General features: G+C 37.8%; 1 protein-coding gene across 36 annotated transcripts in view; it reads left to right on the forward strand.

Moving 5' to 3' along the window:
- LOC144301134 (uncharacterized) overlaps positions 1 to 17,893 on the forward strand; it is a 286,282-nt gene that overhangs the window by 94,137 nt on the left and 174,252 nt on the right. For 24 of the 36 annotated variants that reach the window (XR_013367892.1, XR_013367876.1, XR_013367887.1 and 21 more), the window contains one exon: positions 2,735 to 2,863. The exons of 4 other annotated variants lie outside the window; for them this stretch is intronic. Coding sequence is in view for 7 of the 32 variants with exons in the window: in XM_077877703.1 (XP_077733829.1) it covers positions 2,735 to 2,863 (129 nt within the window). In the remaining 25 variants the exon portion in view is untranslated. Of the gene's footprint in view, positions 1 to 2,734; positions 2,864 to 4,233; positions 4,450 to 4,793; positions 4,931 to 5,247; positions 5,315 to 13,210; positions 13,360 to 17,893 lie in introns of those variants that run through there. 8 more of the 36 variants (XR_013367902.1, XR_013367890.1, XR_013367899.1 and 5 more) reach the window with 5 other exon arrangements.

Consider the following 17,893-nt stretch of genomic DNA (forward strand, 5'->3'; position numbering starts at 1 on the left):
CCCCTTCGGGACTAAGCATACACTAACCCAGCTTCAGGGAATGTTGCTACTGATAGATCTCAGCTGAGTTTCTCCCCAGAAAATACTCTTGAGCAAAGTGAGCTGCTTTGTCCAAGTTTACACCCCCTTTCTATGGTACCCCCCGATCAAGTTGATATAGGGAAATAAAGGTATGGCCCTTGCCTCAATTAGAGATATCTCTGGTTATTCCAAATGTTGAGCTCCTTGAAGGATTAGCTGAGGCCTCTATTATAACTGGATCATAGCCCAACTTCTTCTGTCTGCCTGTATCCATCTCTCCCATACAGGCATTACTATTGAACACTCCCAACTAAAACCCCAGCCACCAATCTGCATCCCAGTCTATTTCCTGACTTTGACACTTGATGTAGAAGGAGTCAGAAGTAGTCCTAGGGAACAATCTAAAATGATGTTTTGGAGCTGGATCACTAACTACCTGGCAGTGAAGACTCCAATGTCGATGGAAGTTGGGAGTATTGACAGTCTCTTTAATGTCTGTGCAGTGCATGCATTTATCTTCCACCACTGACGAAGTAGGATGGCCTAATGGTAGGAAAGGGAATGCAGGGTCAGGTGAAATATCTCTGATGTTTGAGAAGTAAGAGAAAGTAGTTGGTACAGAAATAGGCAGGATAGTTGTGGCTAGGGCTGATCAATGTATTTTAGAAAGACAATGAAATTCTAAGGGAGATTAATGAAGAGTTTAAAGATAAAAGCAATTGGTTTTGAAATCAGTGACAGGAAAAACCTGGGGATAAAGTCTGCTACTCTATTATAAGGGAAATAGAAATCCAGAGAAGTTTGAAATCTCAAAAATACCAAGTTTGCTGTGCTAGAGCAGAGTCCTGATTAAAAAGAAGTGATGAGACCCAGAGAATTGGGCTGGGGTTACATAGATAGGTAAACTCATAAGTCTTGATTCCTTACAAGTCCCTAAGCTGCAAAAGTAAAACGCTCTTCCTTGTTAAAGGCCAGTGCTTCCCCATCATTTGAAGACAAAAAAAGAGGCCTCTGCCTTACAAGCCTATATAAATCCCCTTTGAGAATCAACCCTTATCACTCCTGCTGGCCCAAGACAGTATGTAGGGTTAATCACAGCACATGCTAGTCAGGAGAGTCTGAGCTACTAAAGGAGAAAAGCACACCACCCGCATGATCCTGCAGAACCTAAAGAATCAAGCCAGTTCAAATTGCCAGGAGCCAGGAAATTCTATGTAGGACTGGATCAAGAGAACGCTTCATCTAGGGACAGAAACACATATAATTGGACAAGGAATAGGTTACTAAAGAAAATTATCACTATCCTAAGGTATAGGACTTAGCCCCCTTTTAAGACTCTGGGAGACAGCACTGATATGCTACCAGGGTAGCTCTTAAAGGCTTTAATAGTGTAAATGTTTCATAACAAACTTATTTATGTAGAAATGTTAGGGCCAAAAGAAAAAAAAAAAAGAAATGTTAGGGCCACTGAGGTGGATGCTGGGAAAGGGGATTGAAAGGTTCAGAGACACAGAAATACTAGAGCATACATACTATGAAAAGTTATTTAAAAACCAGCTGGATTTGTTCCGTGACAGGACTAGGGGGCTTTGTGTTCCAAAGAGATAAGGTATATCCTGATAAGAGGAGCCCCAGCATCACTGAGTGGTTCATACTGACTGTCATCTGTAGGTTGAGTCTATGCTGGAAGATACTATTACAGAACTGATGTACCTAATAAGAGTAAAATGATAGGATACTAAAATCACAGGGGCCAGGTTGTCATACTGAAACATTAGATAGGTAGGCACAATACTCATAATGAGTTATACAGTCAGAATGACAGCCAGGGAAACCTAACTTATAAAGAACTATGGAAAAAGTTAATAAAACATAACATTACTAGGGGCAAGAATGTTAGCCTGGAAATAAGAGTATTGCTCAATTTTTATAATCAAAAGAAATCAAGGACAATCAAGGGAGTAAGGGAAGACATCCTAACAATAAAATCACAATTCTTTGTCTAGATTTGCTCAATTTTATGGAACTGAACCAATTTTCAGATACATTATACATTGATAAAGAGGTTGTGTTCTCAGGAGGAAGGATCATGTAACATCACAGGAATATAGAGTAATGGAATCCCTTCTTCCCAAATAGAGTCTAAACTATAAATAGATAATTTTCACGTGAGAAATGGGGATACTGAGCATTTTGAAGAATACTAGATGCAGGATCTGCTTTGCCATTAAAGCCTAGGAACCCATCATGCCATTATGGTGCTCCTGTTAGAGTAGAAGATGAATATTCCCAATGATAATTCCCTTCATCTTTAAATGTATAGTTGGAGCAAACCTTTGTGGTTGTTGGTAGGAGTCTCCATTGGTTCCTTTGCCTTAGGGGTAAGAGCTGCCAATGTAACAAAGCCACGTAGACCAAGATTTTAAATTAAAAACAATATTGTATCCCAAGGCCAGGACTAGGATGGAACAAGTGAGGCACTCAGGGCACAAAATTTAAGAAAATATTCACTTTTAAGATCATTAGTCTAGCCTTGACTCCAATTTTGAACTAAGTGGCAGAGATGAGTGGCATACCTAAAGACCTAAAGGATGCCAAGGAGGTGATCCAAATTGTATCCATCCTTAATGGCTCCACCAAAAAACCCCAGATAGATATGGGAAGATGGAAGCAAATTACCAGAAACTCCATGAAGTTTTATATCTAATTGCAGACACTGTGCCAGAAGCGGGAACTTTGCTAGAGCAGATTGACAAAACCTCAAATACATACCCTGAGATTATTGATCTGGAAAATATATTCTTCCCCAAGATATATCAAAAACATTTTGCATTCATGAAGGGTAAGTAAAAGTATACATTTACATTTATGCTTTAGGGCTACATTTATTCTACTATCCTCCAGTATAATAGAGTCTCAAGTGATCTTCACTGTCTGGACAGTCTACAGAATATCATATTGTTTCACTATTTTAATAACATTATGTAAATCAGACCAGATGAGCAAAAAGTAGCAAATATATTGGAGCCTTTGGCTAACCACATGCACTCTAAGCTGGAAGGTAAAGTCTGTAAGAGTTTGGAGTCCAGACACAAAAGTGGAGTTTTAAGGGATCTCACGTTCTTGACGTGAGGATATCTGCTTGAAAACGAAGCACAAATCACTACTTCTTGCACCTCCCACCACTAAGAAAGAAAGCACAACTTGATCATTTTCTTCAGGTTCTAAAGGCAGCATTATTTTACACTTAATATTATTTCAAAGCATTTGCCAAGTGGCATAAGATACTACCTGCTTCAAGTGGATCCTAGAGCATATAAGGCCTCTGAATCAAATTCAGCATGTTGTGTATATTCCATCATGTGATCTCTCGTGTCCTTTGGTATTACATGGGCAAAGATGACATGTAGAGTTTAAGCCAGATCCAGTTAAAGAAGCAGAATATAGATCCTCTGCGTTTCTTGAGGCAGATCATAACATCACATGACTTTGTGGCCATAACTGTTCATCATCAGTTCATTTCTCTCAGATCCAGCAACTTATAAACCTGGATACTGTTACATAGAAATGGTATATCCAAGATTAGGCAGGAGTAGGGCGCAAGTATGTTGATCAACCAGGCTTCCTAGATACCCACACCATCTACCATTTTTGTTTTAGTTACCTCACTCTCTGCTAACACCTATGGTGAACAGCCAACAAATAAAAAAGTTCTGAGCTTGATTCATAGGCAAATGAACTCAATATGTTGATGGATACTGAAATGATTGGTAGACGCACTGTACATCCACCACAGTGACCCTGACAGGTAGAAGTGAGGGAAAAGCATTCCAAGTAGCAAAGTTTCAAGTAAAAAATTAGACTTCCATTTTTTAGAGCAGTTTTAGGTTCATGCAAAATTGAGGGGAAGGTTCGGAGATTTCCCATTTAGCCCCTCCCCCACATGTGCGTGGCCTTCCCTATTATCAACATCTCCCACCAGAATGACTTAGAAAAGCAGGATAAACAAAAGATTTTTTTCTGCCCCACGTGTTGAACTATTCTTGTTACTTCACTTAGAATTTAAGAAAATAAAGTAGAGATTGTTATAACTGTTCTAAAAATGAGAAAATAGGGTTCCAGACATATCTGAAAATTTTCAATGGCCTATAGCCAGTAGATAGTGGAGACCATTGGATTCCAAGTCATGACTTCCTTCCTGTCCTCTCTCAGTGGAAACAACATGCTGCTGCCTCTGTTATAACAGCAGGAAGATTTCAAGCTCCTGCAGTAAGCAGACATTCTCTTTATTCAGAGAGACCAGCAAATAAATTGCCTTTTGCATAGTGAGTGAGCCATTTTGCTGCAAGTTTTTGCTTTCTTCCTTAGCAAAGGAAAAAAATAAAATTACCAACTAACAAAATAAAATATCAACTGTTTTCCATTTTGGATGGGATCTTTTCCTTCTTATCAATAAGGAAACATATTTTTCTCATAGATGTGAGTGACCCAATTGTGTGTTTTGCCTTGACCATTAATGGTGCATAATCAATATTTATTCTTTTTTCACTGGTTCAATCCTTTTGAGAACTTACTATAGATCATCTCTCTGCTTATCTTTGGAAATATATAAAGGAACATTAAACACGCTCTTGGAAAAAAAATAAAATAAAATAAACATGCTCTTGGTATTTGCAAGTCTCACATTCTAGGGTGTAAACAGATGTGGAGACCAAAAATAATAATATGGGGAGAAAAATATTTTAATTCATATCTCTGTCTGCTTGATCAAGGTTGATCGAGAAACAGTGAAGTAAGTTTTTGTTGGCAGATGTGGGAAGAAGTATAATACAGCAATTGTGAATGGCCAGAACATATATGGGAGATATATGTCAGGGTCCAGTTAAAGGGAAGAGCAAGAATCCGATCAGTAAGTTGAACATCAAGGATTGAATATATTTTTATTTTAAAAATAAGCAAGAACTTTAACCTCTGTAGTTTGCTTTATAGTCTCCATAATTGGCAGACAATGTAAATAACCATCTTTCTACACTGCCTTGTTCTGACATCTGGAGGAAAGTCATATCACCACAGGGAGGAATAGAGTGATTTACTAGAAGTATAGGAATTTGATGATCATGTTTTCAGAGCAATTTTGGATTTATGCCTGACCACAAGCCAGCATATGTTAAATTAAAATGGCTGGAGGGAATCTAGGATAATTTAGTATCTTTTAATATTTTCTAGGGGAAATGAATTAGATTAGTGTTTCCTGGTCATTCTGTCCAGCAGAGTCTGTCCTATTCAGGTAATTTGAATCTGCATCTATCTGGCTCTAAAGTCTGAGTGCTTAATAATACTGCTGTGATTATGAGATGGCTTCTAGGTCCAATATCATATGATTCTGTATGGCTATTATTCCCTTGCCTCTCCATTCACAACGTATGTGTTTTCATCAACTCAGTACTTGACAAAGGACCTCCCCAGGGTTTGTTCTACAATGTTGGCTGACATCAGAATCACTTGGTAGTAGTTAAAAGCCCTGACACCCAAGCCAAACCCATGGCAAATTGAATCAGAATATCTGACATTTGGAGATGGGACCAAGGTGTATTTGTGTGTGTGTGTGTGTGTGTGTGTGTGTGTAATTTATCAGGCTATTCTAATGGCAGTTAAGGCTAAGAATGACTACTATGTAGTATCAGCCATGAATCATTTATTTTGTTTTAAATTCACATACTAAGTGTTCACTTTTTACCTGTTGTGTACCTGCTAGCAGAGGGTTAAGCAGTGATTGTAAAAGCCAAAGACATAATACAGGGTCTATGCTCTCTAGGACATGACATTTTAGATTGAAGCTCAGTCAAACATATATGAAATAGTTAATGAAAAGTCCAGAGATGGGACGCCTGGGTGGCTTAGCGGTTAAACGCCTGTCTCCAGCTCAGGGCGTGATCCTGGAGTCCCAGGATAGAGTCCCACATTAGGCTCCCTACATGGAACCTGCTTCTCTCTCTGCCTCTCTCTGCCTCTCTTTCTGTGTCTCTCATGAATAAATAAATAAAATCTTTTAAAAATCCAGAGATCATAGTAATATATATACAATGTATGATATATATGCCTTTTATATGAAAGGGGGGTAACAATATATTTAGGTTTGCCCAGAGACAATATGGTTTACATTATCTCTGTCTCCTTGGAATAATTATTAGTAGCACTCATGTGCTATCATGTTTCCTAGTTTAGCTGATAAATTATAAGCTCACTCTAAATATTAAATAATGAGGGACACCTGGGTGGCTCAGTAGTTGAGCGTCTGCCTTCAGCTCAGGGTGTGATCCCAGAGTCCTGCAATCAAGTCCCATACCGGGCTCCCTGCAGGAAGCCTGCTTCTCCCTCTGCCTATGTCTCTGCCTCCCTCTCTCTCTGTGTGTCTCTCGTGAATAAATAAATAAAATAAATAAATGTTGAATAATGAGGAAATGAGAAGTCATGGGATGAAAGTGTGGAAGATGCAAATATTGATGAGTAGTTGTGGAAGAACTTGTTGAGAGAGAAAGTGAAGATAGAGGGACTAAGTGCTTAGAGTTAGGAGTGGTTGTGGTCAATGGGAAGACAGTGAGGGGAAGTTCCAGCCAGAGCAAAGGAGAGTTAGAGAAATGGATCATGCACAAATAGCATAGGTTGAACATACTGGAAACTAAAGGAGATTTGTAAGGAGTTTTCTTTGTGTGGAGAAAGCCATTGAGAGGTCTGTATTCCTTATGTCCTCCTTACCTGAAAAATGGAGTTCTCACAATTCACTTCTTTTTTATTTTACTCACTATAGTCAAAGAGCATTCAGTTCCCCCAGCTTGGGCTCATCTTCTCTTTCTCTTCCCATCTCTTTTCCTGCCCCTTTTTTCTAGGCTACCTTCTGTTCATCCTTTAAATATAAATATAAATGTCACTTTTTCAGGTAGACATTCCCTTACTCCCAGACCTCTGCGAGGGACCAGGACTGAATCAAAATCTTGTCCTGGAAGTTGCCCTGAACCAGTGCAAAAGATACACTTCAGGATCCCATAGAGTTAACTGCCATTCTCATTTCTTTCATGCCTTCCTAATATGGTTTAAAGTGGGTACAGCTTCAGTTTATAGATAAGCCCCTTTGTCTCTGTAGAGCTTAAATTACTACCTTAAAAATAGGCAACCATTAGAATATTTTTTTATATTCAAAGCAATAAAAATTCATTTTGCACGAGTAAAATGGCAGCTTTGGCCTGTGCTTTGATTTTTTTTTTCTTTTCCTGCAATAACTGTCTCTGGATGAACCTGTCACTTCCCTGAGTGACTACAGCCTGCTCAGGTGATTCCTGTTTTGGTTTGCACCACATCGATTGGACCACCAACGTTTTTAGATTTTTGTATAATACAATTGTCAACCACAAAGTAGTATGATTTGTTGAGAGATTCTTAGCAATATCACTGGCAATAAAATGGCCACAGTGTTAACATGGTGACATCAGGAAGTACTTTGGTTAAAGTTGTATTCAGCGGGCTAAAGAAGAGCAGGTAAATAAGACATTAACCAGGTCAGGTATCTACACATGACATTTTGGGGGGCTAATTATCTCTTTACTATAGAGCCAAGCCAAGACCAAGACAGGAAGTTAATTAATTGAACTTAAAATTATTAAATACCAGTAGAATGCCCAGCTCTGTGCTCAATCTTAAGCATCCAGCATGAACCACCAGTTCCTGTTGGACTTCGTGGTCTAGCTGTCTCATGTTTTGCACAGAGATTTACTGTTACATAAATTACGAAACTAAGATAATTATTTCCTACACTCTGTCACACTATACTCCCTGCACTGGCCCCATGATCATCAGTCCACCTGATGTGATGCAGCTAACAGATGCTACACCCACAGCACCAGAACTGTATTATATTTATATAGAGAGAAACCCATCCCTCAGCAAATTCTGCAGCCATGGGCATGTGGAGCTGTGTTTTCAAGGACAGTTTCTATGTTGACATGTCCAAGGAAGCTTAATGAAATCACTCATTCCAATCTGAAGTTCCCCTTGGAGCTTGAGAAGCAGGCAGGCTGAAAGATTCTGTATCTAGGTGAAATAAAGGAACATCTAGTGTCTACCTTGCACAAAACCTCTTCCTGAGAAGAGGATTGTCTCTGGGGTGGACTAGTTGGTGATCTCTAAAAGATAATTCAGCTAAATTCTGCTAAGTCATTGAATAAATCATTTATCATAAATATATGTATCCAGCAGTGATATGTTTGGTTATAGAATCAGCTCAATCTTTTACTTGATTTATTTTATTCTTTTCTTTTTTTCTTTTGTTTTACTTTATCTAAGCTTCTCACCATCTCTCTGACTTTAGTTTTGCTTGCATTTTTAACCAAACTATTAGCCAAACCAAGAATTGGTGGGCAAGCAATTATTATGCATGAGATATAGATCTCTTTAAAATCTAAGGCAGAAAAAAAAAAAAACAGTTACAATATTAGGCAAAGCATGTGGTAATAATTAGTTTACTTCCTGGAAATTTTTTTCCTATAGTTAGTTGTCCTTGAACCTTGTGGGCATGGTGCTGGGCTCAAGGGCCAGTCTTACACTATAAGTAACAACTGCATCAATAGTAATTTCTTTTCTGTTAACACCTATTAAAAGGAATGGCACCATGGGGTAGAAGGTGTGAAGTGCCCCAATCAATCAGAAATTACAGGAACAATAAGGTAGTAAAAGCATAACTTATTTATTCAACAGATACCCATGGCGCCTTCTGTATCTAGAGCAGTAGCCTAAACAGGAGGATAGAAGGATGTGTGACACAGCACCCTATCTGCTCAGGTTGCTCACAGATCAGAACACAAACACACAATTAAAAAATACAAGTGCTATAGGGAAAGAAGAGTAGGGATGGGCATGTAACCTCATCTCAGGAGATGTTTGCTGAAGAAGAGAGACTTTGAAGCTCAGATCAGAAGGCAGAATGATAAAGAGTGAGAGACAATGAAGGGGCAGGGAGGGGAAAATGCTTTAGGTAGAGGCCTCCTACATAGAGAGGAAGGAGACTGCGGTATAGTGGGAAGCATGGAGTAGCTCAGTAGGTCAGGAGCTTAGAGTTAAAGGGGAGAGATGGGAGAGGTATAGCTGGAGAGTTCAATAAGGCCACGTGATACACTAGAGGCACCTCTTGAGGCTTTACCAATATGGTTTTGTTGACAAAAATGATAATAAAAACCTATTTATGAGTGAAACATCGAACACAAATTCTGCAGACTAATGGTAAACTAATTCTGCAGACTTTCTGCAAAAGAACTAGACTATTCTCTTCAAAAAAAAAAAAAAATATCAAGTTCACTGAAGACAGAAGGTAGAATGAAGAATTTTGCTGAATAAAGGAGACGAAAGAGCCATGTCACTGAATGCAATTTGTGATCCTGGCTTATATACTAGATCAGAAAACAAACACGCAAACTAAGTTATAAAGATAATTCTTCTAAAAATTGGACACATTTGAATACAGACTATGGATTGCATGATAATGTTATATGATGTTATATTTCATTATTGTGCCAATTGTGCTTGAATTATGTGATAGAATGTCATTGTTTTAAGAAACTACTCTGATGCAATTTAAGGATAAAAAGAGATTTGTGTGTGTGGATCTGGGTTTGTGAGAGACATAGACATTGTTCCACCTTGATTTCCATGCCTTTGTTATGTTTATGCTCTGACAACTAAGCTTGATAGAATGTCAGAGAAGATTGAAATCCTCTCTAAATCCCTGAAAAAAAACAACCCTAAAACTTCCTTTTACTCATGACCAAAAAATGCATATTAGTTAAATTATTCAGCTCCTGAAGAACATTCCCTGGGGCCACTTAAATTTTATACTAAACTTTGAAATTATTAATAAAAATAACCAGTTATTAAATGCTTCCCTGTAAAAAGCACTATAAGAAGTACTTTGCATGCTTTATCCTGCTTAATCCTCAAATAGCCCTACAAAATATGAATAGTCATTATCCCCATGTTTTGGTGAGGATCTGAAATTTTAAATAAGTCATTGATGGTCACATCGCCAGCAAATGTCAGAGTCAGGCTGCAAATCCAGGTTATGTTATTTCCAAACCCAATCTCTTAATAACTACACTGATACTGAGAAGGAGACCTTTACTTTTTAATGTTAAACAGAACTCCCAGATCCTCTGGCCTTCCAACAATGCCACACTGGCACACAAGGGACAAAGCACAGTCTTTTCCATTGATGTTGGAGATATAATGTTCTTAATATCCAGCTCTTCCATGTCAATAGGACCAGGGACTCTTACAAGTTGCTTATCATAATCACAGAGTCCTGCCGTTTCACCACTATCCCATTCACCAAGATGACTGGTCTTCCTGAATATTCAAGTCATCAGTTCCCTCTGAGTGACAAGCCCCAGGATGTGACATGGTGCATCTCCTGCCAGGTCACCTGCCAAGCACCTGAGTTAACAGAGAGGACTCCTGCAATATCATAGTCAGTTTTATGCTTTGTCTATTCTTAGGAATATGGTAACAGGAGTAGATACTACAAATGCAGGCCTGAGTGTGAGCAATGATCTAGAGTCCAAGGGAGACTCTTGTCTCTGCAATAGATTGTTTCCTTTTTCTTTTAATTCAAGAAAGCTCTCCTCATAAATCTACCTTCTTGGTCTCACTTTCCATCAACCATTTAATTAAAGATGGAGATAGCTTCTTCCTTATGGTAGTTTTTATTTTGTGGCTAGCAGTGTTAGCTGCTAGCAACATGTGGGACAGTGGAAGCAGGACACAATAGAAGTGAGATGGGGTAGCCCTGATGAGGACTTCTGGAAACCTGGTTGATCCTGGGTCTGGCATCAATGGGCCAGGCACATTCAGGCCTTGGACTGCACATCAGTAATAAATCAGGCAAACTAATTCCTTGTTCACTCAGGGCAGCCATTTTTCCCAACTTAGTTATTACTAGTGTTCAAAAGTATCCCCATTTGGATGATATACAATCACCCAAATACTAGAGAGAATAGTTGGGTTGATATGAGGATCAAAAGGAATAATACAGCATGGAGCAGAAATTACCTGCATAGACCATGAACACAGACTGCTAAGGCCTGAATACTAATTTATCCACTTATTAGCTATGTGACTATGAACATGTGACATGGTAGGTTGGGCCACTCCCTACAGGAACTATGGGCAAGTCATGAAGTGATACACATGTAGAAAGCTATGTATTTTATGAGGTAGTCTTTTTATAAAAATTCCTCACAAGTCTGTAGGAGCCAGACACTTGGCTATCTGGGTTCTATTAATATATAACCTTTTCTGATTAATATAGGTAAACTAATTCTGGCCAAAGGTCATACAACACCATTTGTACTTATAGGGCAATACATACACACATACATAAATACATACATACACACATGCATACATGGACTTAACCAGTTCTAGGGAAAAACTTATCAGTGTTTTCTATATTTTACAAAAGGATGCTATTGCCTCACTGCCAGTAGAACTTCTTGGAGTTTCCTCTAATAGTGGTGATGGGTTTGCTCTAAATAATCTGTATTTTCTAGCCTAAGTCTCTCTGTGTGAGACTTAGGCTGAACACCAACCTTATGGACTGTTTTCATTCCCAAGAATGATCCCTCAGCCTCTGGACTGACCCTCTGGGTTCCCCTGTGGCACTGTGAGGTGTAGCATACTCCTTCCTCTTGGGAACTCTGAGTAACGGAGTTTGTTACTCAGAGTAACAAACAATTGTTAAGGGCAATTGTCTCCTGATGTGTTGACCTCACCATACCTGTAAAATAATGAAACCTACAATTTTAAATGGATTCTGGGGCTCAGAGTCACTCGCTTGCCTGGTCTGGGACATTTGACTCTATTTTCTTACAGAGCTATTTGTTTTTCTCCTGGTGATCCACTCAATCACAGCAATTCATTGATTTTCCAGTCAAGTATCATAGGCTTTTCTCATGCCTTTAGAAAACTTCATTCATGATATAGTTGCAACAAGTAAGGAAAGAGAATGATGAGTTGACAAAAATTATCTTAACTTTGCCCTAGGAATAATTTTAACTTTTAGAACAAAAGCTCCTTGCATCATGGTTTAAAATAACCTTAGAAGAAATACCTATTATTTAACACTACTGCACAACCAACACCTTATGATTTTTACTTTTTAAAGCACATCACATATATTTCATCATTTGATCACTGTGATAACAGGTTTATTATTTGTACTTCCTACATGAAGGACATTAAATTCAGAGAGGTTGTGACTCACTAGCTGCAGAGCTAACATTAGAACTGTGGTCGACTTGGTCTCAGTCTTGTGTTCCTTCCTTTGAATCACGTTGTTTCCCATCTGTGACATTACTTTTTATGAAGAAACAGAGATAATGATGATAATGATGATAATGAGATGTATTCAAAGTGTTTCATGGCTGACATTTTTATTTTTATTTCTTCAAAAATAGGCTTTCCTTTATGCCCAAACATAAATAAGAGGTCATGTTTCATGATCTAGAGAAAAGAAATTATTCTTTCAATTTTTCCCTAGGCTTTTTTCTTTGATGGTAAGAAACATTTTTCAGTGTTGTTTTCTTAACTGTAAATAAGGTTACAAGAGAGAGTATTCAACCAAAACAATTATAATTGGCTACAAAGATAATCCAATAACTTCATTTCACCCATATTGTTAAAAGAGTTAATTGGACCAGCACATACAGCCACTAGCTAACTATATTGCTGTATGTAAACAGTAAATCCAATTTCCTCCATAAACATCCCTCTGGAAAAAAAAAGGGAAAAGGAGTAGGATTCTGCAGTGTAATTCCCAAAGTTCACCCACTTATCAATTAGGTTCTAAATATGTGATTCTATCAATTCAGGAAGGAGAGAGACAGACAATATGTATCTATTACCTGTATACATTTTCAAGTAAAACAGGTAAACAATAAACAAATAACTTATAATTTCAGGAAGCTCAGCCCAAATCAGGTGTCTTTTCCGCCTGGATACCTTGTAAACATGACATCTAACATCTATGACATTAATCTGAAGGAGATGAAATATCTTTGTCTGGGTAATTGTTTCACCTCTGGGAATATCAGCAAGTTTTTTTTTTCTTTAAAAGCTCAAAATATAACAAAATCTTACTTTTTTTCAGACCTTACTGACTTAGAAATGTTGCTGTTGAGAACAGTAGTTACTTCATCAGAGGTATTACAAAGACACCTTATGCCCGGACTTATACTCCCACTGTACTCTTTATTCACACTATAACCTAAGGTAAATCTGGAAGCATTTTTAGGCTTACATTCTTTGCTTCTGAAAGGGAGTCATAAGCATGTTTTTTTTTTTTTTAATTTTTGTACCTTTTTTTTAAATTTATTTTTTATTGGTGTTCAATTTACTAACATACAGAATAACCCCCAGTACCCGTCACTCATTCACTCCCACCCCCCGCCCTCCTCCCCTTCTACCACCCCTAGTTCGTTTCCCAGAGTTAGCAGTCTTTACCTTCTGTCTCCCTTTCTGATATTTTTTATTTTTTTACAAATGGGGTCATGAAGAATATGAATGGATTTTTTAAATGTGCAGTACAACATGGGAAAATATTCAATAAATGAATTCAACAAACAATAATATAAATAAATAGAGAAAATGTATCTTACTTCCAAATTGCAAGTCACTTTGAGTAACTCCTAGAGCATAAATTAAATCCTAGCAATGAATTCACAAATGGCACATGTTCACCATTAGTTCATTAAGGAAGGTATCTACCTTGGATATTTTCTGGTAATGCTTGGTTAATTCAGATTTTAGTTGTTGCAGCTTTTAAATACACTTCACAATTGGGGTTTTCCCCAATTCCATTGTTGATCATTTCCATTAGTCCAAATGAATGAGTTTGTATGCTAGCCATTTTCATCGTCTGAGTTTATAAGCCTCACACTTGGAATTTTCTGTGAAAGCAAAAACCCCATTTTTCTAGAAAATAAATTATTTTTCTCCATAAATTTTATTAACTGCCTTTGCTTCCAAGACATGCATTAAACAAGGAAACGGCAAAATAGAATACTGATTCCTCATTCCACGTTTAAACATTTTACAAATACTGTATTTGAGTTTATTCCTTAACATTATTCATAATAACATTTATTACCACATTTATGTCTCAAGAAAGAGATCATGACCCTGCCAGTCATCTGTTCTGCTTGCTTTGAGGATCTTCAATGTGCTTTGTACAATTAGCATTAATCTTACCTTCTCCAAAGTTGTTCGTGTTCATATGTTTACCAAGAGTACACTCAGCATTGTGCTATCTACTGTAAGAGGCAGAATAAAGGTAATTTTAGTTGTTAGTGTACCAATAATACTCATTATAATAGATTTATGGAGCTCACAGTTCTTTGGGGGAGATGAACCATAAGCCCAAAATAGTTAATGAACAATACAAGGCAGTATATGATTAAGGAAAGCAATTTGTGAACCCAGTTGTCCGTGTTAATGGGAATGGAGAGAAGATAGGATACAATACTTGGGGGAAAGCTTTTTTGGAGGAGGTGAGGCATGAATTGAGCCTGAGGGTGAGGGTTGTATGTGACTAGGATATAAATAGCATCAAATGTGAGAAGAGAGATTTGAGGTTGAGATTTCAAAGTGACTTCAGAGCTGAGCTATTGATGCCTTTGGGTGAGTGAGTACAGTAGGTTACTCTTTTTTATCCTTTGCTTTAAATGAAGTTAAATTCATAAATGTCAGTAATTTGGGTTTTTCCCAATTTATGTAGCTTTAGAGGCTCATAATTGTTTTCTCTGATCTCTAATATTTCTTATTGGAATAGCAATCTACTTCTTAGAGTACCCCTTCCTAGCTCAAACCGTATATTTTCTAGAGCTATTTTTCCCCTAGAACCCTGTTGAGATATACATATCTATATCTATCTCTATCTATCCATCTCTATCTCTATCTATCCATCTCTATCTCTATCTATCTGTCTATTATCTATCTATTATCTATCTATCTATCTATCTATCTATCTATCTATCTATCTATCATCTATCTATCTATCATCTATCTATCCATCCGTCCTCTGGATATTCTGGCTATATTTGATTGATTCATGATAAGACCTTGACCTAAGCTTAACAAATGAGTCACCTAGGCAAGATTTTGATCTCAGAAAAAGGGGATCATTGAGTCACTTTCTCCAGTTGCATCTGTAAGATGTGAAACTTGGAAGCTTTAATCAGTTGTGTGTTTGACCAAGTGTAGAAAGCACCGCTGTGGTAGGAGAAAAGAATGAGGTTGACACATGGAGAGAAATGAGTGTGCATGCATGCATGTTGTGTGTGTGTGTGTGTGTGTGTTTGTGAGAGAGAGAGAGAGAGAGAGATCATCTTGAGTACATTGATGGTTCTATTATATTTAAGGCCCAACCACAGTCTTGTTCTTCGTTTACTTTTCTAGTGCTTGCAAGTAAAATATTTATTCTTTAAGAAACGCTATGTTCTAAATGTTTGTGTCTGCTTCCCTCCCCAAAATTCATGTTGAAATCTTAACCTGCCAGAATAGTAATTTTAGGGGGTGGGGTCTGTGAGACAGGATTAGGTCATAAGGATAGAGGTCTCCTGAAGGGAATTAATGGCTTTATAAAAGAAGCCCCACATTGCATTGCTCCCTAGTCCCTTCTGCCAAGTGATGATATGCAAAATCTGAAACCCAGAAGAGGGCCCTCTGCCTACCATGCAGGCTCCTTGATCTTGTACTTCTAGCCTCCACAACCATGAGAAATACATTTCCATTGTTTTTAAGTGACACAATCTGTGGTGTTTTGTTGTATCAGTGCGTGTGGATGAAGATAGCAAATGAATAACTGAGTTGGAGATGCAAAGTTCAGGCAGTTCTGGTCTACATAGCACCATTGTGCAAATTAAAATAAATATATTCCCTCTGGTTGCCCCATAAGCATAGGACTCATCAAAGAAGCACAGAATGTCTTATAGTTTCCACTGACCCACCCCTTAACCTGTTGTCTTTGTGCAGTAAAAAAACCTGTATAATCATTCACAGCAATCATACAGAGGTCCTGAATCTTTAGCCTTGGGTATAAAAACTCTTTTGGTTTAATTATTGCTCTCTACATCTTAAACAGCCTATTAATTCATTTGTCCCGTCAAAATATCATGGGGCACTTACCAGGAATATAGACTAGCTGTGGGGCTTTCCCATCATCAGGAAATAGGTTTGTGATTACCTTCTTTTCCTGATAAACTCTGCCATAACACAAACAAAAAAACTTTTTTTTTCAGTGAAAGTGGGGAATAATAGTGGATATGAATGAAAAATGTGTACAAAAAAAGAGCCAGTCCTATTTACCTTTAGTTTTATGATTTGAAACCTCCAAGCAGGAAACTAACTTTTGACAGTTGCACTAAGCTTGGGCACAAAATAATATTCCTAGAGAAATTGAAAATTGGTCCGTACATATTATAATGCAGCACCAAATGAAGTCATAATGCAAACAGAATGCTCACAGCAAATATAGTTATTCCTGGGCAGGTCTGGTCATGCCCCACAGCCTCTACAAGCAGAGGAAGCCCTCCCCAAGGCTTGGGAAAAGTCTAGGATATTATAGTTTGTGTGTAGGGAGCAGGGCCTTAGTGGATAAATTCTTCAGCATAAATTATTGCATAATATGTAACTATTTTTAAATAAAGAATATAATTTAACTTGTCAGCTCAGGGGTAGAAGAATCCATTTCCTTTATAAAGGAGATACCTTGCAGGGTTACTGCATATGGAATTAAGAAGGAATGCCCTTCCTAAGAACAGATATTCCTCAACCACAGATTTAAAGATAAAGAAACCAATCTCAAGGGGGAGGGTAGCAGCTTGTGATTTATGAAGCCAATCAATCACCCTGAGTTTATGTGACAGGCAGGTGGGAAACATAGTTGAAAACACAATACTTGACTCCGATTGAGTGTAATTTCTTTCCAACCTCAGAGCAGTTGTTTAGACCTTATTCAGATTATGATTTTCCAGTATTGCTGATCTTAGCATTGTCTGGCTGAGCTGTGTGGCCACAGTTACTTTACTTGGTTATGGGAAACACAGGGTTGCTCAGCAGTCAGACCATCTTAGTTCAGATCTCAACTCTATCACTCTCCAAGTAGACCCTGGTCAAGCTGTCTATCTTTTCAGGATCTTGCTTTCTGCATGCATGAAATGGAGGTTCAAACAACACTCACCCTGCAGAGCTGTTGACCTTTTCAAAGAGCAATTTGTTGTTACAAATTTTCTATATGTTTTTCTACTATTTCTCTTACTTCTGGTTGAATTTTTATTATTGCCTTCCATTCATTTGCTTTGAGCTCAGTTTACTCTTCTTTATCTAGCTTTACTTTATCCAGGAAGTTTTGGTATGTTGTGTCTTCACTTTAATTTGTATCAAAGTATTTTCTGATTGCTTTCTTATTTTTCATGTCATTGGGTACTTAGGAGTGCACTACACAATCTCTACATATTTGTTAATTTCCCAAATCTCCTTTTTTAAAAAATATTTTATTTATTAATGAGAGACACAGAGAGAGAGGCAGAGACAAAGGCAGAGGAAGAAGGAGGCTCCATGCTGGGAACCCGATGTGGGACTCAATCCCGGGTCTCCAGGATCACGCGCTGGGCTGAAGGCAGTGCTAAACCACCCAGGCTGCCTCCCCAAATTTCCTTTTGTTATTGATTCCTAATTAAATTTCATTGTGGTTGATGAACATACTTTGTATGAATTCATGCTCTTAAAATTACTGAATTTTTTTAAGTCCCAAGTATATGGTTTATTCTGAAGA

The sequence above is a fragment of the Canis aureus genome, chromosome 29, assembly GCF_053574225.1.
Source record: "Canis aureus isolate CA01 chromosome 29, VMU_Caureus_v.1.0, whole genome shotgun sequence".
Lineage (NCBI taxonomy): Eukaryota > Metazoa > Chordata > Mammalia > Carnivora > Canidae > Canis > Canis aureus.